Source organism: Tachypleus tridentatus, chromosome 3 (assembly GCF_004210375.1).
Source record: "Tachypleus tridentatus isolate NWPU-2018 chromosome 3, ASM421037v1, whole genome shotgun sequence".
NCBI lineage: Eukaryota > Metazoa > Arthropoda > Merostomata > Xiphosura > Limulidae > Tachypleus > Tachypleus tridentatus.
The window spans coordinates 36,817,701-36,844,128 of NC_134827.1; the positions used below are offsets into that span (position 1 = coordinate 36,817,701).

At 30.7% G+C, this 26,428-nt stretch overlaps 1 protein-coding gene across 1 annotated transcript in view; it reads left to right on the forward strand.

Moving 5' to 3' along the window:
• The window catches only part of LOC143246701 (dyslexia-associated protein KIAA0319-like protein), an 86,579-nt gene that overhangs the window by 47,523 nt on the left and 12,628 nt on the right, over positions 1 to 26,428 (forward strand). Inside the window, 6 exon segments of the mRNA XM_076493789.1 lie at positions 728 to 876; positions 2,992 to 3,143; positions 4,011 to 4,220; positions 8,249 to 8,343; positions 9,179 to 9,327; positions 26,262 to 26,384. Coding sequence (XP_076349904.1) covers positions 728 to 876; positions 2,992 to 3,143; positions 4,011 to 4,220; positions 8,249 to 8,343; positions 9,179 to 9,327; positions 26,262 to 26,384 — 878 coding nt within the window.

The window sequence follows — 26,428 nt, forward strand, 5'->3', positions numbered from 1 at the left end:
AGTTCTACTAAGTTTCAGATAGTTACGTAAACACAGGACCTGATACATCTGAGATAATACAGTGTTGATGAAATGCTGCAGTATTGTCAGCATTTGAATTTACATTCTATTATCTATTAAAGTAGTTATTAGTAATTTTAGTGTTACAAAGTGCTGTTTTGTTGTTCAGGTGTATTAAATTTCATCATGTCATTATGTAATACTGTTGACGTTTTAACTTTGAATTCTAATGATTTCAGATAATGTACTTTGAACCTTAGTTACGTCTGAAATGGTTGATGGTATCAGAATATGTGTTGTGCCAAATAAAAACAAAAATTGATTTTTGTTTTGTTTTTAAATTTGAAATGGGGACTGACCTTGTGCAATAACTACATAATGTTTATATGATCATTGTGAAGGTTCATTGTTCACTTCATACATAAATTTGAAGACTTTTGCTATCATTCCACACATTTAGAACTAAATCACTTTCTAAATCGAATGAAGTATTCCAGCCAAGCTGTTTTGGTGCTTTCTCTTTGGTCTGTCTGTTGAAGATTGACCAATATTGTGCAGGTAACTCTTGTGTAGCTTTTCTAAACAAGCAGTGACTCAAGAATTGTGTTCAGTAGTCTGACATTTCTTATTCTCATTCATGTTAAATGTCTCTAATTTTGTGGTGTATAATACGTTATGTTTAGTGTACTAATCAGCTACTTTTAAAATGCATTGCATTTCACTAAAGTGGACCAAAACCTGCAACTATGGAAAATGACAATACATCTACTGCCCAGGTGTCTCACCTTGTACCAGGAGAGTATGTTTTCAGACTGACTGTCTGTGATGACAAAGGACAAAATACATCAGATGAAATCAAGGTTATTGTTACTCAGAGTAAGTGAAAGAGATCAAAATGTATTGGTGATTCTTTGCTGTCTTATAACATAACGTGTAGGAACAATTGGGGAACTACCACCCAATCATTCATACACTGATCAAGCTTTATCTTAAACTTATTTAAATTTACTTCCTCTACAACATCTAAAGGGGGCCCATTCCATAGGTCAACTAGCTTGTTTGAAGAATGAAACTCTTGATCTGAAAATGACTTGTACTCTACCAAAATTTATACTTGTGTTGCCCTAGTCCTACTGTTCTCACCATTAAGTGTGAAAAATGATGATACATCAACACTATCAATTACCTTTACAATCTTAGACCTTAATTAGGTCCCATCAAAAGAAAAACAAAATCAGAACTCTTAACCTCTCCTTGTAACAGTCCTTCTATCCCAGACACCATTCTGGAAGCCCTCCTCTGAACCTTTTCCAACAATTCAGTTACCTTCCTTAGTAACGATACCCCAAGACTAAACACAGTATTCCAAATGTGGCTTAACCAGTGAGCTATATAATGAAACTATAGCCTCTTTAGACTTGTATTCAACATTTCTGTAGATACAACCCATTTGTATTACCACTTACAACAGCACACTACTTGGATGGCTTTACAGACTGATCAACTGTTATACCAAGATCCATTTATTTCATGACACTGCTAAAGTTATTTCCATCTCTAGTGTACTTATAAATCCACTTATAACAACATATACATTGAGTATCTTGTATTTATCATAATTAAAATCCATCTGGCATTTATTCACCCAACTCACTAAATGACATGGATACTACAATAGTATTGAATTAATGTGTGAAGCTGGGTAATTAGTGGAAGTTTCTAATTAATTAACTGTTAGGGTTATTAATTGATTACATTTAACCAATTAAGTATAGTCATGAGATGGCTAAAAAATGTAAAAAGAATTATAATTCTAAAAATCAGATGAGTAATTACATTGGTGGATTGTATAGTTTTCAAGAAATAAAGACATTACTTGGATCACTTAGACAGTTGGAATAATCAATTATAATAATAAGGCCTAATTTTGATTAATTTATTGTTTATATGAGTGCAAACATTTAAGTGAACAAACTTAAATTTAATCATAATAATGAAGAACCCTGCCTGATAACTGGATAACCAAAAATTTATGATTGGATATATTAATTCTGGATGACTGGAATAATTGGAAACATCTGTTTTGAGTAGTTTATTATTTTTCTAATATTAATTGATTTTTTTAAAAAAACTGACAATTATTTTAAAACAATAATTAGTTAATACATATTTATGATCAGAATTATGTATTAAATAATTGTGAGTTTTTTAAATGTTGAAAATTACATAAGTGCCAAGGAATTTAAAAAGAAATTCAACTGATATAATTATAATTTTGAATATAAATAGCTGTAATAAATGAAAACATAAATACTAGTTATTTTTTGACACGAAATATCTTAATCATAAATTAATTAATTATTGATTGATTATTAATTGATTAATTGGTTATTTCACATGAAACTAATCAATACATGTAGTTAATCAGATAAGAAAATCACCTTATTCTATTCAAGTATTAGTCAGAATATCCTGTCTGCATCCATTACCAATACTTTCATGTTCCTCTAAACTAGGAGGAAAGAAACAGGATATTTGTATTCTTTCAAGTTTCACAGAAAGTATCATTTTCCCTAAAGTATAAAATATTTTGTAATGTGGTCACATTTTGACTGTGTGGTAAAGAAGAGGATATTGGAGCTAGATTCATATCTATACCATATTGCAAATTATTCCAGATGCTTCAAAGCTATGAGTGTATTATAAATCTGACAGTATCTAAGCATGGATTATGTTTGATAGATCACAGCCAATTTGTTACCTTGCTTCTGGTCAGTAGTTTAGGATTAGGGATGGCTACAAATAACACATTCTTTTGTAAGGTTGTTTTACTGAATATAACTGACACAGTATAAATTTCCTTATTTTTGCAAGGAAACACGATAAGTTTGTGTAATACATTTTATTAAAATATCTATCTTTCCAAACAGAAAGCACTTCACAATATTTCCCCATTTCTTATATTTAAAAAAAAGTCATTTTGACCCACAGGAAAAAATACACCACCCAGAGCAAATGCTGGTGGTGACAAAACCATCAACCTGCCTTGTGGCCTGGTGGTATTGAATGGAAGTAAGTCATGGGATGATGTGGAAATAATTTCTTTCCGTTGGACCAGAGATCCATCATCACTAGCTGCAGGGGTAAATTGGATTATTTTATGAACTAAGAATTAGGGCAATATGTTTTATTTTACTTTATAATTTCATTGTTGTTTTTTTAACAAAGAAAGAACTAATAAAAACATTCTCATAAATGTTTGTTATTGATTAAGAAAAGATAAAACAATTTTAATAAGTAAAACTGCTTTTAATTAAGAAACATGTTCTTTATCAATGGTATTACGCTTCAAGGTGAAACTTTTATAGGAATTATATCCCTAATAAGATGCTACAGAGGCTGTTTTGGCTATCAGTGATAGATTGAAAGGACTTTTCAAGTGTTATTTATACTTCAAAACTGTTTTATTTTTCTCCATTCATTATGCCTGAATGAATGAAGAACGCCGTGTAACAAAATTGTTACTTTTTCTTGTTCCTGGACAGAAAGTGTTATTTCCCAATTGTTTATGTCTAAAGTAAATAGAAAAGACCTATTTGTCTCTTCAAACTTTGTTTTTGTGACCTGAGTGCATATAACAAAAACATGACGGGAGACTATATTTGGGGGCTGATATGTGGAAGTGGTTTACATTACAGTCGCAAATCTCGAAAAACTACTCACTTCTAAACATTTTTGTATAACTTTAGTATAAATACATGTAAATCTTGATTCATACGTTGTTTTATTCAGACCTTATGTAAATGAAAATGTGAAAATTTGCCCGTTTTTACATATAGATTAATTTCTAAATTTCATTATCCAGGTCACAAAAGCAAAGTTTGAAGGGAATAATGGCCATTTTCTGTACTTTTACAACATAAGGAATTAAAACATAACACATACTATCCAGGAACAAAATTTGTGTTCCATAGTGTAATAAATTTGCCATTTGATTTATCTTTTGACAGGACATCATAGAAAATTCTGACCACAGTTCACTCTTGAAATTGATTAATGTCATACCAGGCCGTTACCTGTTTCATCTAACTGTTACAGATGAGCAGGGTGTATCCAGTTCTGATTCTGCATCCTTGATTGTGAAGAATCCATTGACTCTGCTGGATCAAGTGGAACTTGTTTTGAATGCTGACATTAAAAGTTTCACTGCTGAACAAGAGGTTAGGTATAGGTTGGGTTTCTTCAAATCTACCAAACTTCGATAGATCTTCTGAAACTATTCACTTAATAATTTTTTGTTTAAAGTGGTATAGAAAACGGTTAAACTAGTGAAAATATAGAGGAATTTCGGTTGAGTTTGATAATAGCTTAATAATTCTCATCGATCTTATTGAAATCATGCTTTTCATAGGTTAAATATTATATTTAAAAATTATATAATTAAGTAATAGAAAGACATTATAGGTATGAGGTGATATCGTATCAGATATAGTGTATGTTAGGTATGAGGTGATATTGTATCAGATATAGTGTATGTTAGGTATGAGGTGATATTGTATCAGATATAGTGTATGTTAGGTATGAGGTGATATTGTGTCAGATATTGTGTATGTTAGGTATGAGGTGATATTGTATCAGATATAGTGTATGTTAGGTATGAGGTGATATTGTATCAGATATAGTGTATGTTAGGTATGAGGTGATATTAATGTGTCAGATATAGTGTATGTTAGGTATGAGGTGATATTGTATCAGATATAGTGTATGTTAGGTATGAGGTGATATTGTATCAGATATTGTGTATGTTAGGTATGAGGTGATATTGTATCAGATATAGTGTATGTTAGGTATGAGGTGATATTGTATCAGAGATATAGTGTATGTTAGGTATGAGGTGATATTGTATCAGATATAGTGTATGTTAGGTATGAGGTGATATTGTATCAGATATAGTGTATGTTAGGTATGAGGTGATATTGTATCAGATATAGTGTATGTTAGGTATGAGGTGATATTGTATCAGATATAGTGTATGTTAGGTATGAGGTGATATTGTATCAGATATAGTGTATGTTAGGTATGAGGTGATATTGTATCAGATATAGTTTATGTTAGGTATCAGGTAATATTAATGTGTCAGATATAGTGTATGTTAGGTATGAGGTGATATTGTATCAGATATAGTGTATGTTAGGTATGAGGTGATATTGTATCAGATATAGTGTATGTTAGGTATGAGGTGATATTAATGTGTCAGATATAGTGTATGTTAGGTATGAGGTGATATTGTATCAGATATAGTGTATGTTAGGTATGAGGTGATATTGTATCGAATATTGTGTATGTTAGGTATGAGGTGATATTGTATCAGATATTGTGTATGTTAGGTATGAGGTGATATTGTATCAGATATAGTGTATGTTAGGTATGAGGTGATATTGTATCAGATATAGTGTATGTTAGGTATGAGGTGATATTGTATCAGATATAGTGTATGTTAGGTATGAGGTGATATTGTATCAGATATTGTGTATGTTAGGTATGAGGTGATATTGTATCAGATATAGTGTATGTTAGGTATGAGGTGATATTGTATCAGATATAGTGTATGTTAGGTATGAGGTGATATTGTATCAGATATAGTTTATGTTAGGTATCAGGTAATATTAATGTGTCAGATATAGTGTATGTTAGGTATGAGGTGATATTGTATCAGATATAGTGTGTCAGGTATGAGGTGATATTAATGTGTCAGATATAGTGTATGTTAGGTATGAGGTGATATTGTATCAGATATAGTGTATGTTAGGTATCAGGTGATATTGTATCAGATATAGTGTATGTTAGGTATGAGGTGATATTGTATCAGATATAGTTCATGTTAGGTATCAGGTAATATTAATGTGTCAGATATAGTGTATGTTAGGTATGAGGTGATATTGTATCAGATATTGTGTATGTTAGGTGTGAGGTGATATTATATCAGATATAGTGTATGTTAGGTATGAGGTGATATTTTATCAGATATAGTGTATGTTAGGTATGAGGTGATATTAATGTGTCAGATATAGTGTATGTTAGGTGTGAGGTGATATTGTATCAGATATAGTGTATGTTAGGTATGAGGTGATATTAATGTGTCAGATATAGTGTATGTTAGGTATGAGGTGATATTGTATCAGATATAGTGTATGTTAGGTATGAGGTGATATTGTATCAGATATAGTTTATGTTAGGTATCAGGTGATATTAATGTGTCAGATATAGTGTATGTTAGGTATGAGGTGATATTGTATCAGATATTGTGTATGTTAGGTATGAGGTGATATTGTATCAGATATTGTGTATGTTAGGTATGAGGTGATATTGTATCAGATATAGTGTATGTTAGGTATGAGGTGATATTGTATCAGATATTGTGTATGTTAGGTATGAGGTGATATTGTATCAGATATTGTGTATGTTAGGTATGAGGTGATATTGTATCAGATATTGTATCAGATATAGTGTATGTTAGGTATGAGGTGATATTGTATCAGATATTGTGTATGTTAGGTATGAGGTGATATTGTATCAGATATAGTGTATGTTAGGTATGAGGTGATATTGTATCAGATATAGTGTATGTTAGGTATGAGGTGATATTGTATCAGATATAGTGTATGTTAGGTATGAGGTGATATTGTATCAGATATAGTTTATGTTAGGTATGAGGTGATATTGTATCAGATATAGTGTATGTTAGGTATGAGGTGATATTGTATCAGATATAGTGTATGTTAGGTATGAGGTGATATTGTATCAGATATAGTGTATGTTAGGTATGAGGTGATATTGTATCAGATATAGTGTATGTTAGGTATGAGGTGATATTGTATCAGATATAGTGTATGTTAGGTATGAGGTGATATTGTATCAGATATAGTGTATGTTAGGTATGAGGTGATATTGTATCAGATATAGTGTATGTTAGGTATGAGGTGATATTGTATCAGATATAGTTCATGTTAGGTATCAGGTAATATTGTATCAGATATAGTGTATGTTAGGTATGAGGTGATATTGTATCAGATATTGTGTATGTTAGGTATGAGGTGATATTGTATCAGATATAGTGTATGTTAGATATGAGGTGATATTGTATCAGATATAGTGTATGTTAGGTATGAGGTGATATTGTATCAGATATAGTTTATGTTAGGTATCAGGTAATATTGTATCAGATATAGTGTATGTTAGGTATGAGGTGATATTGTATCAGATTTTGTGTATGTTAGGTATGAGGTGATATTGTATCAGATATTGTGTATGTTAGGTATGAGGTGATATTGTATCAGATATAGTGTATGTTAGATATGAGGTGATATTGTATCAGATATAGTGTATGTTAGGTATGAGGTGATATTGTATCAGATATAGTGTATGTTAGGTATGACGTGATATTAATGTGTCAGATATAGTGTATGTTAGGTATGAGGTGATATTGTATCAGATATAGTGTATGTTAGGTATCAGGTGATATTGTATCAGATATAGTGTATGTTAGGTATCAGGTGATATTGTATCAGATATAGTTAAGTTAGGTATCAGGTGATATTAATGTGTCAGATATAGTGTATGTTAGGTATGAGGTAACCTGTATCAAATACAATGTGAAATCTTGCTAGTTTACCAAATCAAACATGAAACCATGTTAGTGTACCAAATATACACATAGTTATGTAAACATACTGAACATGACATGTCACTAGTGTACTTAATAATACAGCATAATATGAAGTCAGGGAACTGTATACAGAAGGAAATATTAGTGTAACAGAATAGTGTATAAATAAAGAGGTTAGTGTACCAAACATGACAACAAACGGTGTTAGTGTACCAAACACGACAACAAACAGTGTTAGGGTACCAAACACGACAACAAACAGTGTTAGGGTACCAAACACGACAACAAACGGTGTTAGCGTACCAAACACGACAACAAACCGTGTTAGTGTACCAAACACGACAGCAAACGGTGTTAGCGTACCAAACACGACAGCAAACGGTGTTAGCGTACCAAACACGACAACAAATAGTATTAAAGAACCAAATTCATAAACTGAAGTTCTAATCCTTTTAACTATAAAATTTTTGGTAATTTTGTTTTTTTAATGAAATAGAAATGTTGATGTAATTGAGAAATGTTTGGCAGCCATCTTGTGTATAAATGATGTAAAAAATTAAATCATGTTTTAATTAACTTCAGGATACACTTATGAAACAACTGGAGCTCCTGCTACATTCACTTGGAGAATGTAAGATCCGTGTCCTCAGCTTGGATGCTGACAGACAGACCCGAAGGTGAGAACAGGCATTCCTACTGTTCCAACACTAATGTTTTACAAGAAATTGTAACATGTTAACTAGAAATATAACTTGTGTAAATTTTACCTTTCCAAGTAAGTGTCTGTTCAGTGTTTGTTTGTTATTTTATAACAATAAGGTTGAACATATCCCTTATATTAGGAGCATTTAATGTAGGTGATTATTTTGTTTGTATATTCTCTTTGGAGATCAGTAACTTTTTTTTGGCTAGAATTTATAAACATATATTTTTTCTGTTACTTGTAAAGGTTATTTTCTAGTCTCTTCTTACTTTGTTCTCTTTGGTATTCATTAATCTACATATTTTCTCTTATACTAAACTCGGTTTAATTTACACATCTCTTTCACCTCTTGTTTGTGGTCATTAATTATCATTTCTTTTTTGGTTTATTTTCATTGGCTTAAACACAATATCTGATATATTTTCATTGGCTTGTGTATTTTTTGCTATTTTTTCATGGTTTGCGTATGTTTTTATTCTGTTGTTGTTGGTATATTTGCTATTCTGTCACATCAGTTTCCATAGGCATGTTATTTATTATTTTCTCTTCTTTCATTGTTTATTTGTAGATGCATTAACTGTTTTGCCATTGGTTGTTTTTTGATATTATTTATTTAAGTAAAATTCAAAAAGACACGTGATTCCAGTTATCTTTCTGTTCGTGCATCAGTTTATATACTTTTGGTGCCATGTTTTTCTACATTTATTATTCCATTACATGTTTAAGTCAGTATAGGTTAACAATAACAGTGCTGTCGTGTGACTATGTTTTCCTCAATAGGCTTAACTAAATACACCTTTCTCTACTAGGGTGAGGCTCACTTTCATAGCAGAAAAAACTCAACCTGGAGGAACCGTTACTCCAGTGAAAGGAGTGGATGTAGTTGCAGCCTTGAGGAAAAAGCTTCTGACTGATAGTAGCTTGCTCAACTTTTATATTTTAACTTTAGACACAGTTGGTATGTATGTATCATATCTTCTAGTGTTCGAACCATGGTTTTAAAGTTCCTTGTCACTTCCGTAATGTTCAAAGTGAAAAAACTCACAATTATATTATACACAATTTTAAAAATACAAATAATATACAGGATTAAAATCAGTAAAAACCTGACGAGACTCTAAAACAGTTTAATATACTCTACTAGGGCTGCTACAATTACGGACTTTTGTAACAGGTTAATCTTTGCTTCGTAACCAAACCATAACCGGTTAATCGTGTAATCGTCACAGCCCTAGGAATTTGCGTGACGGCTGCACCGAACGTTAACAAAAACTCTAAAGACTTTCAACAACAACGAAAATTCAACCAAACAAAAAGGCAAGCAGTTCGTAAAATTACGATAGGCAAACATACCAGTGTCAAGGTCAAATAATGGAATATTTACATGTCGATAATCGTATTGTTTTCCCTTGTTTATTTTTCTTGGAAAAAAATCTTAGATTAACCGGTTAAAAGCAGTAACCGAACCGTAACCGGTTAATCTTGTAATCGTCACAGCCCATTATATTCTACATGTTTCAACATAGATCAGTACATTATCCTCAGTTGTCAATAGTTGGCCTGAAAATCATTAAGATATCAATTGATAAGTAAGAGTTTTTTTTGCTTAGAAATAATGGCCCTGATTAACCTGATAGAAATACGTGTTGAAAACTCTTCTTTAAATAAATAACAAAGTTTGTAAACAGGATGAAACATGAGCTTTGGCTTATAGTGACAAATAATGAAAACAGTGTTTGGTACTATCATTTATACCAGGCTTATAGTGACAAATAATGAAAACAGTGTTTGGTACTATCATTTATACCAGGCTTATAGTGACAAATAATGAAAACAGTGTTTGGTACTATCATTTATACCAGGCTTATAGTGACAAATAATGAAAACAGTGTTTGGTACTATCATTTATACCAGGCTTATAGTGACAAATAATGAAAACAGTGTTTGGTACTATCATTTATACCAGGTTTATAGTGACAAATAATGAAAACAGTGTTTGGTACTATCATTTATACCAGGTTTATAGTGACAAATAATGAAAACAGTGTTTGGTACTATCATTTATACCAGGTTTATAGTGACAAATAATGAAAACAGTGTTTGGTACTATCATTTATACCAGGTTTATAGTGACAAATAATGAAAACAGTGTTTGGTACTATCATTTATACCAGGTTTATAGTGACAAATAATGAAAACAGTGTTTGGTACTATCATTTATACCAGGTTTATAGTGACAAATAATGAAAACAGTGTTTGGTACTATCATTTATACCAGGTTTATAGTGACAAATAATGAAAACAGTGTTTGGTACTATCATTTATACCAGGTTTATAGTGACAAATAATGAAAACAGTGTTTGGTACTATCATTTATACCAGGTTTATAGTGACAAATAATGAAAACAGTGTTTGGTACTATCATTTATACCAGGCTTATAGTGACAAATAATGAAAACAGTGTTTGGTACTATCATTTATACCAGGCTTATAGTGACAAATAATGAAAACAGTGTTTGGTACTATCATTTATACCAGGCTTATAGTGACAAATAATGAAAACAGTGTTTGGTACTATCATTTATACCAGGCTTATAGTGACAAATAATGAAAACAGTGTTTGGTACTATCATTTATACCAGGTTTATAGTGACAAATAATGAAAACAGTGTTTGGTACTATCATTTATACCAGGTTTATAGTGACAAATAATGAAAACAGTGTTTGGTACTATCATTTATACCAGGTTTATAGTGACAAATAATGAAAACAGTGTTTGGTACTATCATTTATACCAGGTTTATAGTGACAAATAATGAAAACAGTGTTTGGTACTATCATTTATACCAGGTTTATAGTGACAAATAATGAAAACAGTGTTTGGTACTATCATTTATACCAGGTTTATAGTGACAAATAATGAAAACAGTGTTTGGTACTATCATTTATACCAGGTTTATAGTGACAAATAATGAAAACAGTGTTTGGTACTATCATTTATACCAGGTTTATAGTGACAAATAATGAAAACAGTGTTTGGTACTATCATTTATACCAGGTTTATAGTGACAAATAATGAAAACAGTGTTTGGTACTATCATTTATACCAGGCTTATAGTGACAAATAATGAAAACAGTGTTTGGTACTATCATTTATACCAGGCTTATAGTGACAAATAATGAAAACAATGTTTGGTACTATCATTTATACCAGGCTTATAGTGACAAATAATGAAAACAGTGTTTGGTACTATCATTTATACCAGGTTTATAGTGACAAATAATGAAAACAGTGTTTGGTACTATCATTTATACCAGGCTTATAGTGACAAATAATGAAAACAGTGTTTGGTACTATCATTTATACCAGGCTTATAGTGACAAATAATGAAAACAGTGTTTGGTACTATCATTTATACCAGGCTTATAGTGACAAATAATGAAAACAGTGTTTGGTACTATCATTTTACCAGGCTTATAGTGACAAATAATGAAAACAGTGTTTGGTACTATCATTTATACCAGGCTTATAGTGACAAATAATGAAAACAGTGTTTGGTACTATCATTTATACCAGGCTTATAGTGACAAGTAATGAAAACAGTGTTTGGTACTATCATTTATACCAGGCTTATAGTGACAAATAATGAAAACAGTGTTTGGTACTATCATTTATACCAGGCTTATAGTGACAAATAATGAAAACAGTGTTTGGTACTATCATTTATACCAGGCTTATAGTGACAAATAATGAAAACAGTGTTTGGTACTATCATTTATACCAGGCTTATAGTGACAAATGATGAAAACAGTGTTTGGTACTATCATTTATACCAGGTTTAGAGTGACAAGTAATGAAAACAATGTTTGGTACTATCATTTATACCAGGCTTATAGTGACAAATAATGAAAACAGTGTTTGGTACTATCATTTATACCAGGTTTATAGTGACAAATAATGAAAACAATGTTTGGTACTATCATTTATACCAGGCTTATAGTGACAAATAATGATAACAATGTTTGGTACTATCATTTATACCAGGCTTATAGTGACAAATAATGAAAACAGTGTTTGGTACTATCATTTATACCAGGTTTATAGTGACAAATAATGATAACAATGTTTGGTACTATCATTTATACCAGGCTTATAGTGACAAATAATGAAAACAGTGTTTGGTACTATCATTTATACCAGGCTTATAGTGACAAATAATGAAAACAGTGTTTGGTACTATCATTTATACCAGGCTTATAGTGACAAATAATGAAAACAGTGTTTGGTATTATCATTTATACCAGGCTTATAGTGACAAATAATGAAAACAGTGTTTGGTACTATCATTTATACCAGGCTTATAGTGACAAATAATGATAACAATGTTTGGTACTATCATTTATACCAGGCTTATAGTGACAAATAATGAAAACAGTGTTTGGTACTATCATTTATACCAGGCTTATAGTGACAAATAATGATAACAATGTTTGGTACTATCATTTATACCAGGCTTATAGTGACAAATAATGAAAACAGTGTTTGGTACTATCATTTATACCAGGTTTATAGTGACAAATAATGAAAACAATGTTTGGTACTATCATTTATACCAGGCTTATAGTGACAAATAATGATAACAATGTTTGGTACTATCATTTATACCAGGCTTATAGTGACAAATAATGAAAACAGTGTTTGGTACTATCATTTATACCAGGCTTATAGTGACAAATAATGAAAACAGTGTTTGGTACTATCATTTATACCAGGTTTATAGTGACAAATAATGAAAACAGTGTTTGGTACTATCATTTATACCAGGTTTATAGTGACAAATAATGAAAACAGTGTTTGGTACTATCATTTATACCAGGCTTATAGTGACAAATAATGAAAACAGTGTTTGGTACTATCATTTATACCAGGCTTATAGTGACAAATAATGAAAACAGTGTTTGGTACTATCATTTATACCAGGCTTATAGTGACAAATAATGAAAACAGTGTTTGGTACTATCATTTATACCAGGCTTATAGTGACAAATAATGAAAACAGTGTTTGGTACTATCATTTATACCAGGTTTATAGTGACAAATAATGAAAACAGTGTTTGGTACTATCATTTATACCAGGTTTATAGTGACAAATAATGAAAACAGTGTTTGGTACTATCATTTATACCAGGTTTATAGTGACAAATAATGAAAACAGTGTTTGGTACTATCATTTATACCAGGTTTATAGTGACAAATAATGAAAACAGTGTTTGGTACTATCATTTATACCAGGTTTATAGTGACAAATAATGAAAACAGTGTTTGGTACTATCATTTATACCAGGTTTATAGTGACAAATAATGAAAACAGTGTTTGGTACTATCATTTATACCAGGTTTATAGTGACAAATAATGAAAACAGTGTTTGGTACTATCATTTATACCAGGTTTATAGTGACAAATAATGAAAACAGTGTTTGGTACTATCATTTATACCAGGTTTATAGTGACAAATAATGAAAACAGTGTTTGGTACTATCATTTATACCAGGCTTATAGTGACAAATAATGAAAACAGTGTTTGGTACTATCATTTATACCAGGCTTATAGTGACAAATAATGAAAACAATGTTTGGTACTATCATTTATACCAGGCTTATAGTGACAAATAATGAAAACAGTGTTTGGTACTATCATTTATACCAGGTTTATAGTGACAAATAATGAAAACAGTGTTTGGTACTATCATTTATACCAGGCTTATAGTGACAAATAATGAAAACAGTGTTTGGTACTATCATTTATACCAGGCTTATAGTGACAAATAATGAAAACAGTGTTTGGTACTATCATTTATACCAGGCTTATAGTGACAAATAATGAAAACAGTGTTTGGTACTATCATTTTACACCAGGCTTATAGTGACAAATAATGAAAACAGTGTTTGGTACTATCATTTATACCAGGCTTATAGTGACAAATAATGAAAACAGTGTTTGGTACTATCATTTATACCAGGCTTATAGTGACAAGTAATGAAAACAGTGTTTGGCACTATCATTTATACCAGGCTTATAGTGACAAATAATGAAAACAATGTTTGGCACTATCATTTATACCAGGCTTATAGTGACAAATAATGATAACAATGTTTGGCACTATCATTTATACCAGGCTTATAGTGACAAATAATGAAAACAGTGTTTGGTACTATCATTTATACCAGGCTTACAGTGACAAATAATGAAAACAGTGTTTAGTACTATCATTTATACCAGGCTTATAGTGACAAATAATGAAAACAGTGTTTGGTACTATCATTTATACCAGGCTTATAGTGACAAATAATGAAAACAGTGTTTGGTACTATCATTTATACCAGGCTTATAGTGACAAATAATGAAAACAGTGTTTGGTACTATCATTTATACCAGGCTTATAGTGACAAATGATGAAAACAGTGTTTGGTACTATCATTTATACCAGGTTTAGAGTGACAAGTAATGAAAACAATGTTTGGTACTATCATTTATACCAGGCTTATAGTGACAAATAATGAAAACAGTGTTTGGTACTATCATTTATACCAGGTTTATAGTGACAAATAATGAAAACAATGTTTGGTACTATCATTTATACCAGGCTTATAGTGACAAATAATGATAACAATGTTTGGTACTATCATTTATACCAGGCTTATAGTGACAAATAATGAAAACAGTGTTTGGTACTATCATTTATACCAGGTTTATAGTGACAAATAATGATAACAATGTTTGGTACTATCATTTATACCAGGCTTATAGTGACAAATAATGAAAACAGTGTTTGGTACTATCATTTATACCAGGCTTATAGTGACAAATAATGAAAACAGTGTTTGGTACTATCATTTATACCAGGCTTATAGTGACAAATAATGATAACAATGTTTGGTACTATCATTTATACCAGGCTTATAGTGACAAATAATGAAAACAGTGTTTGGTATTATCATTTATACCAGGCTTATAGTGACAAATAATGAAAACAGTGTTTGGTACTATCATTTATACCAGGCTTATAGTGACAAATAATGATAACAATGTTTGGTACTATCATTTATACCAGGCTTATAGTGACAAATAATGAAAACAGTGTTTGGTACTATCATTTATACCAGGCTTATAGTGACAAATAATGATAACAATGTTTGGTACTATCATTTATACCAGGCTTATAGTGACAAATAATGAAAACAGTGTTTGGTACTATCATTTATACCAGGTTTATAGTGACAAATAATGAAAACAATGTTTGGTACTATCATTTATACCAGACTTATAGTGACAAATAATGATAACAATGTTTGGTACTATCATTTATACCAGGCTTATAGTGACAAATAATGAAAACAGTGTTTGGTACTATCATTTATACCAGGCTTATAGTGACAAATAATGAAAACAGTGTTTGGTACTATCATTTATACCAGGCTTATAGTGACAAATAATGATAACAATGTTTGGTACTATCATTTATACCAGGCTTATAGTGACAAATAATGAAAACAGTGTTTGGTACTATCATTTATACCAGGCTTATAGTGACAAATAATGAAAACAGTGTTTGGTACTATCATTTATACCAGGCTTATAGTGACAAATAATGATAACAATGTTTGGTACTATCATTTATACCAGGCTTATAGTGACAAATAATGAAAACAGTGTTTGGTACTATCATTTATACCAGGCTTATAGTGACAAATAATGAAAACAGTGTTTGGTACTATCATTTATACCAGGCTTATAGTGACAAATAATGAAAACAGTGTTTGGTACTATCATTTATACCAGGCTTATAGTGACAAATAATGATAACAATGTTTGGTACTATCATTTATACCAGGCTTATAGTGATAAATAATGAAAACAGTGTTTGGTACTATCATTTATACCAGGCTTATAGTGACAAATAATGAAAACAGTGTTTGGTACTATCATTTATACCAGGCTTATAGTGACAAATAATGATAACAATGTTTGGTACTATCATTTATACCAGGCTTATAGTGACAAATAATGAAAACAGTGTTTGGTACTATCATTTATACCAGGCTTATAGTGACAAATAATGAAAACAGTGTTTGGTACTATCATTTATACCAGATTTATAGTGACAAATAATGAAAACAATGTTTGGTACTATCATTTATACCAGGCTTATAGTGACAAATAATGATAACAATGTTTGGTACTATCATTTATACCAGGCTTATAGTGACAAATAATGAAAACAGTGTTTGGTACTATCATTTATACCAGGCTTATAGTGACAAATAATGAAAACAGTGTTTGGTACTATCATTTATACCAGGCTTATAGTGACAAATAATGAAAACAGTGTTTGGTACTATCATTTATACCAGGCTTATAGTGACAAATAATGAAAACAGTGTTTGGTACTATCATTTATACCAGATTTATAGTGACAAATAATGAAAACAATGTTTGGTACTATCATTTATACCAGGCTTATAGTGACAAATAATGATAACAATGTTTGGTACTATCATTTATACCAGGCTTATAGTGACAAATAATGAAAACAGTGTTTGGTACTATCATTTATACCAGGCTTATAGTGACAAATAATGAAAACAGTGTTTGGTACTATCATTTATACCAGGCTTATAGTGACAAATAATGAAAACAGTGTTTGGTACTATCATTTATACCAGGTTTATAGTGACAAGTAATGAAAACAATGTTTGGTACTATCATTTATACCAGGCTTATAGTGACAAATAATAAAAACAGTGTTTGGTACTATCATTTATACCAGGCTTATAGTGACAAATAATGATAACAATGTTTGGTACTATCATTTATACCAGGCTTATAGTGACAAATAACAAAAACAGTGTTTGGTACTATCATTTATACCAGGCTTATAGTGACAAATAATGAAGACAGTGTTTGGTACTATCATTTATACCAGGCTTATAGTGACAAATAATGAAAACAATGTTTGGTACTATCATTTATACCAGGCTTATAGTGACAAATAACAAAAACAGTGTTTGGTACTATCATTTATACCAGGCTTATAGTGACAAGTAATGAAAACAGTGTTTGGTACTATCATTTATACCAGGCTTATAGTGACAAATAATGAAAACAGTGTTTGGTACTATCATTTATACCAGGTTTATAGTGACAAGTAATGAAAACAATGTTTGGTACTATCATTTATACCAGGCTTATAGTGACAAATAATAAAAACAGTGTTTGGTACTATCATTTATACCAGGCTTATAGTGACAAATAATGATAACAATGTTTGGTACTATCATTTATACCAGGCTTATAGTGACAAATAACAAAAACAGTGTTTGGTACTATCATTTATACCAGGCTTATAGTGACAAATAATGAAGACAGTGTTTGGTACTATCATTTATACCAGGCTTATAGTGACAAATAATGAAAACAATGTTTGGTACTATCATTTATACCAGGCTTATAGTGACAAATAACAAAAACAGTGTTTGGTACTATCATTTATACCAGGCTTATAGTGACAAATAATGAAAACAGTGTTTGGTACTATCATTTATACCAGGCTTATAGTGAAAAATAATGAAAACAATGTTTGGTACTATCATTTATACCAGGCTTATAGTGACAAATAATGAAAACAGTGTTTGGTACTATCATTTATACCAGGCTTATAGTGAAAAATAATGAAAACAATGTTTGGTACTATCATTTATACCAGGCTTATAGTGACAAGTAATGAAAACAGTGTTTGGTACTATCATTTATACCAGGCTTATAGTGACAAATAATGAAAACAGTGTTTGGTACTATCATTTATACCAGGCTTATAGTGACAAGTAATGAAAACAGTGTTTGGTACTATCATTTATACCAGGCTTATAGTGACAAATAATGAAAACAGTGTTTGGTACTATCATTTATACCAGGCTTATAGTGACAAATAACAAAAACAGTGTTTGGTACTATCATTTATACCAGGCTTATAGTGACAAATAATGAAAACAGTGTTTGGTACTATCATTTATACCAGGCTTATAGTGAAAATAATGAAAACAATGTTTGGTACTATCATTTATACCAGGCTTATAGTGACAAGTAATGAAAACAGTGTTTGGTACTATCATTTATACCAGGCTTATAGTGACAAATAATGAAAACAGTGTTTGGTACTATCATTTATACCAGGCTTATAGTGAAAAATAATGAAAACAATGTTTGGTACTATCATTTATACCAGGCTTATAGTGACAAATAATGAAAACAGTGTTTGGTACTATCATTTATACCAGGCTTATAGTGAAAAATAATGAAAACAATGTTTGGTACTATCATTTATACCAGGCTTATAGTGACAAGTAATGAAAACAGTGTTTGGTACTATCATTTATACCAGGCTTATAGTGACAAATAATGAAAACAGTGTTTGGTACTATCATTTATACCAGGCTTATAGTGACAAATAATGAAAACAGTGTTTGGTACTATCATTTATACCAGGCTTATAGTGACAAATAATGAAAACAGTGTTTGGTACTATCATTTATACCAGGCTTATAGTGACAAATAACAAAAACAGTGTTTGGTACTATCATTTATACCAGGCTTATAGTGACAAATAATGAAAACAGTGTTTGGTACTATCATTTATACCAGGCTTATAGTGAAAAATAATGAAAACAATGTTTGGTACTATCATTTATACCAGGCTTATAGTGACAAGTAATGAAAACAGTGTTTGGTACTATCATTTATACCAGGCTTATAGTGAAAAATAATGAAAACAGTGTTTGGTACTATCATTTATACCAGGCTTATAGTGACAAATAATGAAAACTGTGTTTGGTACTATCACTTATACCAGGCTTATAGTGACAAATAATGAAAACAGTGTTTGGTACTATCATTTATACCAGGCTTATAGTGACAAATAATGAAAACAGTGTTTGGTACTATCATTTATACCAGGCTTATAGTGACAAATAATGAAAACAGTGTTTGGTACTATCATTTATACCAGGCTTATAGTGACAAATAATGAAAACAGTGTTTGGTACTATCACTTATACCAGGTTTATAGTGACAAATAATGAAAACAATGTTTGGTACTATCATTTATACCAGGCTTATAGTGACAAATAATGAAAACAATGTTTGGTAATATCATTTATACCAGGCTTATAGTGACAAATAATGAAAACAGTGTTTGGTACTATCATTTATACCAGGCTTATAGTGACAAATAATGAAAACAGTGTTTGGTACTATCATTTATACCAGGCTTATAGTGACAAATAACAAAAACAGTGTTTGGTACTATCATTTATACCAGGCTTATAGTGACAAATAATGAAAACAGTGTTTGGTACTGTCACTTATACCAGGCTTATAGTGACAAGTAATGAAAACAGTGTTTGGTACTATCATTTATACCAGGCTTATAGTGACAAATAATGAAAACAGTGTTTGGTACTATCATTTATACCAGGCTTATAGTGACAAATAATGAAAACAGTGTTTGGTACTATCATTTATACCAGGCTTATAGTGACAAATAACAAAAACAGTGTTTGGTACTATCATTTATACCAGGCTTATAGTGACAAATAATGAAAACAGTGTTTGGTACTATCACTTATACCAGGCTTATAGTGACAAATAAAGAAAACAATGTTTGGTACTATCATTTATACCAGGTTTATAGTGACAAATAATGAAAACAATGTTTGGTACTATCATTTATACCAGGCTTATAGTGACAAATAATGAAAACAGTATTTGGTGCTATCATTTATACCAGGTTTATAGTGACAAATAATGATAACAATGTTTGGTAATATCATTTATACCAGGCTTATAGTGACAAATAATGAAAACAGTGTTTGGTACTATCATTTATACCAGGCTTATAGTGACAAATAATGAAAACAGTGTTTGGTACTATCATTTATACCAGGCTTATAGTGACAAATAACAAAAACAGTGTTTGGTACTATCATTTATACCAGGCTTATAGTGAAAAATAATGAAAACAGTGTTTGGTACTATCACTTATACCAGGTTTATAGTGACAAATAATGAAAACAATGTTTGGTACTATCACTTATACCAGGCTTACAGTGACAAATAACAAAAACAGTGTTTGGTACTATCATTTATACCAGGCTTATAGTGACAAATAATGAAAACAGTGTTTGGTACTATCATTTATACCAGGCTTATAGTGAAAAATAATGAAAACAATGTTTGGTACTATCATTTATACCAAGCTTATAGTGACAAGTAATGAAAACAGTGTTTGGTACTATCATTTATACCAGGCTTATAGTGACAAATAATGAAAACAATGTTTGGTACTATCACTTATACCAGGCTTATAGTGACAAATAATGAAAACAATGTTTGGTACTATCATTTATACCAGGCTTATAGTGAAAAATAATGAAAAGTGTGTTTGGTACTATCATTTATACCAGGCTTTTCGTGACAAATAATGAAAACAATGTTTGGTACTATCACTTATACCAGGCTTATAGTGACAAATAATGAAAACAATGTTTGGTACTATCATTTATACCAGGCTTATAGTGACAAATAATGAAAACAATGTTTGGTACTATCATTTATACCAGGCTTATAGTGACAAATAATGAAAACAGTGTTTGGTACTATCATTTATACCAGGCTTATAGTGACAAATAATGAAAACAGTGTTTGGTACTATCATTTATACCAGGCTTATAGTGACAAATAATGAAAACAATGTTTGGTACTATCATTTATACCAGGTTTATAGTGACAAGTAATGAAAACAGTGTTTGGTACTATCATTTATACCAGGCTTATAGTGACAAATAATGAAAGCAGTGTTTGGTACTATCACTTATACCAGGTTTATAGTGACAAATAATGAAAACAATGTTTGGTGCTATCATTTATACCAGGCTTATAGTGACAAATAATGAAAACAATGTTTGGTAATATCATTTATACCAGGCTTATAGTGACAAATAACAAAAACAGTGTTTGGTACTATCATTTATACCAGGCTTATAGTGACAAATAATGAAAACAGTGTTTGGTACTATCATTTATACCAGGCTTATAGTGACAAATAACAAAAACAGTGTTCGGTACTATCATTTATACCAGGCTTATAGTGACAAATAATGAAAACTGTGTTTGGTACTATCACTTATACCAGGCTTATAGTGACAAATAAAGAAAACAATGTTTGGTACTATCATTTATACCATGCTTATAGTGACAAGTAATGAAAACAGTGTTTGGTACTATCATTTATACCAGGCTTATAGTGACAAATAATGAAAACAATGTTTGGTACTATCATTTATACCAGGCTTATAGTGACAAATAATGAAAACAGTGTTTGGTACTATCATTTATACCAGGCTTATAGTGACAAATAATGAAAACAGTGTTTGGTACGATCATTTATACCAGGCTTATAGTGACAAATAATGAAAACAGTGTTTGGTACTATCATTTATACCAGGCTTATAGTGACAAATAATGAAAACAGTGTTTGGTACTATCATTTATACCAGGCTTATAGTGACAAATAATGAAAACAATGTTTGGTACTATCATTTATACCAGGCTTATAGTGACAAATAACAAAAACAGTGTTTGGTACTATCATTTATACCAGGCTTATAGTGACAAATAAAGAAAACAATGTTTGGTACTATCATTTATACCAGGCTTATAGTGACAAATAATGAAAACAGTGTTTGGTACTATCATTTATACCAGGCTTATAGTGACAAATAATGAAAACAGTGTTTGGTACTATCATTTATACCAGGCTTATAGTGACAAATAATGAAAACAATGTTTGGTACTATCATTTATACCAGGCTTATAGTGACAAATAATGAAAACAATGTTTGGTACTATCATTTATACCAGGTTTATAGTGACAAGTAATGAAAACAGTGTTTGGTACTATCATTTATACCAGGCGTATAGTGAAAAATAATGAAAACAGTGTTTGGTACTATCATTTATACCAGGCTTATAGTGACAAATAATGAAAAGAGTGTTTGGTACTATCATTTATACCAGGTTTATAGTGACAAATAATGAAAACAATGTTTGGTACTATCATTTATACCAGGTTTTCGTGACAAATAATGAAAACAATGTTTGGTACTATCATTTATACCAGGCTTATAGTGACAAATAATGAAAACAGTGTTTGGTACGATCATTTATACCAGGCTTATAGTGACAAATAATGAAAACAGTGTTTGGTACTATCATTTATACCAGGCTTATAGTGACAAATAATGAAAACAGTGTTTGGTACTATCATTTATACCAGGCTTATAGTGACAAATAATGAAAACAATGTTTGGTACTATCATTTATACCAGGCTTATAGTGACAAATAACAAAAACAGTGTTTGGTACTATCATTTATACCAGGCTTATAGTGACAAATAAAGAAAACAATGTTTGGTACTATCATTTATACCAGGCTTATAGTGACAAATAATGAAAACAGTGTTTGGTACTATCATTTATACCAGGCTTATAGTGACAAATAATGAAAACAGTGTTTGGTACTATCATTTATACCAGGCTTATAGTGACAAATAATGAAAACAATGTTTGGTACTATCATTTATACCAGGCTTATAGTGACAAATAATGAAAACAATGTTTGGTACTATCATTTATACCAGGTTTATAGTGACAAGTAATGAAAACAGTGTTTGGTACTATCATTTATACCAGGCGTATAGTGAAAAATAATGAAAACAGTGTTTGGTACTATCATTTATACCAGGCTTATAGTGACAAATAATGAAAAGAGTGTTTGGTACTATCATTTATACCAGGTTTATAGTGACAAATAATGAAAACAATGTTTGGTACTATCATTTATACCAGGCTTATTGTGACAAGTAACGAAAACAGTGTTTGGTACTATCATTTATACCAGGCTTATAGTGACAAATAATGAAAACAGTGTTTGGTACTATCATTTATACCAGGCTTATAGTGAAAAATAATGAAAACAGTGTTTGGTACTATCACTTATACCAGGGTTATAGTGACAAATAATGAAAACAATGTTTGGTACTATCATTTATACCAGGCTTATAGTGACAAATAACAAAAACAGTGTTTGGTACTATCATTTATACCAGGCTTATAGTGACAAATAATGAAAACAGTGTTTGGTACTATCATTTATACCAGGCTTATAGTGACAAATAACAAAAACAGTGTTTGGTACTATCATTTATACCAGGTTTATAGTGACAAATAATGAAAACAGTGTTTGGTACTATCATTTATACCAGGTTTATAGTGACAAGTAATGAAAACAGTGTTTGGTACTATCATTTATACCAGGCGTATAGTGAAAAATAATGAAAACAGTGTTTGGTACTATCATTTATACCAGGCTTATAGTGACAAATAATGAAAAGAGTGTTTGGTACTATCATTTATACCAGGTTTATAGTGACAAATAATGAAAACAATGTTTGGTACTATCATTTATACCAGGCTTATTGTGACAAGTAACGAAAACAGTGTTTGGTACTATCATTTATACCAGGCTTATAGTGACAAATAATGAAAACAGTGTTTGGTACTATCATTTATACCAGGCTTATAGTGAAAAATAATGAAAACAGTGTTTGGTACTATCACTTATACCAGGTTTATAGTGACAAATAATGAAAACAATGTTTGGTACTATCATTTATACCAGGCTTATAGTGACAAATAACAAAAACAGTGTTTGGTACTATCATTTATACCAGGCTTATAGTGACAAATAATGAAAACAGTGTTTGGTACTATCATTTATACCAGGCTTATAGTGACAAATAACAAAAACAGTGTTTGGTACTATCATTTATACCAGGTTTATAGTGACAAATAATGAAAACAGTGTTTGGTACTATCACTTATACCAGGCTTATAGTGACAAATAATGAAAACATTATTTGGTACTATCATTTATACCAGGCTTATAGTGACAAATAATGAAAACAGTGTTTGGTACTATCACTTATACCAGGCTTATAGTGACAAATAATGAAAACATTATTTGGTACTATCATTTATACCAGGCTTATAGTGACAAATAATGAAAACAATGTTTGGTACTATCATTTATACCAGGCTTATAGTGACAAATAATGAAACAAATTGAAAAAAACTAACAAATATTTTTCAGATATACAAACTAATAAACAAAGTTAGCCAAATAGTTAAAGATGGAATTGATGTGATGGAACAATTTGGTATATATAAAGTACAATGTGAATATGAAATAGGACACATGGGTATGTCTTACAAACAGCTTGTAATCAAGTGTTAGGAACATACTGAGTGAAATATCTAAGGCTGTAGAAGCATCATGTTGAATTTTGCTCTTACTGGATAAAGTCTGTAACATTTTTGGAATACTTACCCAGTTCACCTCTCATATCTTTGAATGTTTGGGGATATGTCTTGTATATCAGATATACTTTGTTCTCTGTCACAGTTTGATTTCTACATGCACCTGTTTTTTCTCTACCGTTATAAAATAAGTAATATTTGTACATCCAGTTCCTACCACCCTTATCGTGATTCCTCTTTTTTATTTTAACCACCACACCGTGGACTGAATGTAGCTACTGAATACAACCACTGTAATTGTCATTTAAGGCTTATAGCATTACAGATGTGACACACAACCAGTGTAACTATTAGTTGTAGACTAAATGCGTTATAGATGTGACAACCTTTTCAACAGGATTCTTTTAACTAAAATGCTCATTACATACTCAGACCTTCAGTTAGATCTATCAGGTTTGGTGCAGCTGGAAGTAGTGAACACTAAGAAATATTACAAGACATTGTTTGTGTCTATTACAGCTATTTGGAAATTGTATTAATTTGTCTGATTTACAGTTTGTTGGTAAATAGTAAAATGGTTTGTTTGATTTGTAAATCAAGTGTGAATAGAAGATTTAGATTTTAGCCTGACATGCATGGATACATGTAAATATATACGTTTAGCCCTCGTGTAGCTTTGTGCAAAATTGAAAACAAACCAAACAATACCAGATAACTTGTATAAAAAGCAGCTGCTTCACTTCTGTCTATGCACCTGAAACAATAAGTGAAATATTTCATAAAGAATCAAGAACTAAAACTGAACTTAGCCTAAAACACGACCTTTCCCTCCTGATGAACTGAAACTCCCCACAATTACGTAGTGTTCTCAACTATCATTTTGACAGAAACACAACTTATTAATCCACATGCATGTAGATATTTAGTCAGGTATTTTAAACAGTGTGTCTTTAAGCATTAAGGATTTTAATATAACTTTTTAATTTCATTATTCAATGATATAGATTAGAGATGAAACTTTGTAGAATGGATGGTAACTGTCTGTTGTGGAGACACAAGTGTAGAGGACAGTATTTTAAAAGTCTTCAGTCTTTTGTCTTCAGAAGACTTTCAAAACGTTGTCCTCTACACTTGTGTCTCCACAACAGGCAGTTGCCATCCATTCTACAAAGTTTCATGATGAATACTCTGCTCAAACAATCTATTAAAGGATACACATCAGTATTCAACTAGATGCAGTATTTGAAGAGTACATTTACAGAAAATGGCAAATTCACCATTTTCCATCTGAACTAATACCATCTAAATCATGTAAGATAATCACAAACTTGTAATGAGATTAAGTTAAAGAATACATGTATAGAATAGATTACAAGATCCTTGGAGCTAGTAAAAGTGGTGTAAAATTAATCTTGTGTGTTGTTTTACAACAAATTTCAATGATCTATTTGTTTTTAGTGTGCCAAAATGAATGCTCAAACCACGGATCTTGTGACCCGTATACTAAGCTCTGTGTATGTGAAGCATTTTGGATGCAAGACATTTTCCAGTTTTACTTTGGGCATCAAGAAAGTAACTGTGGTAAGCTGTGGGAAGATAACATTAATTTAGATGACGTGTAAATG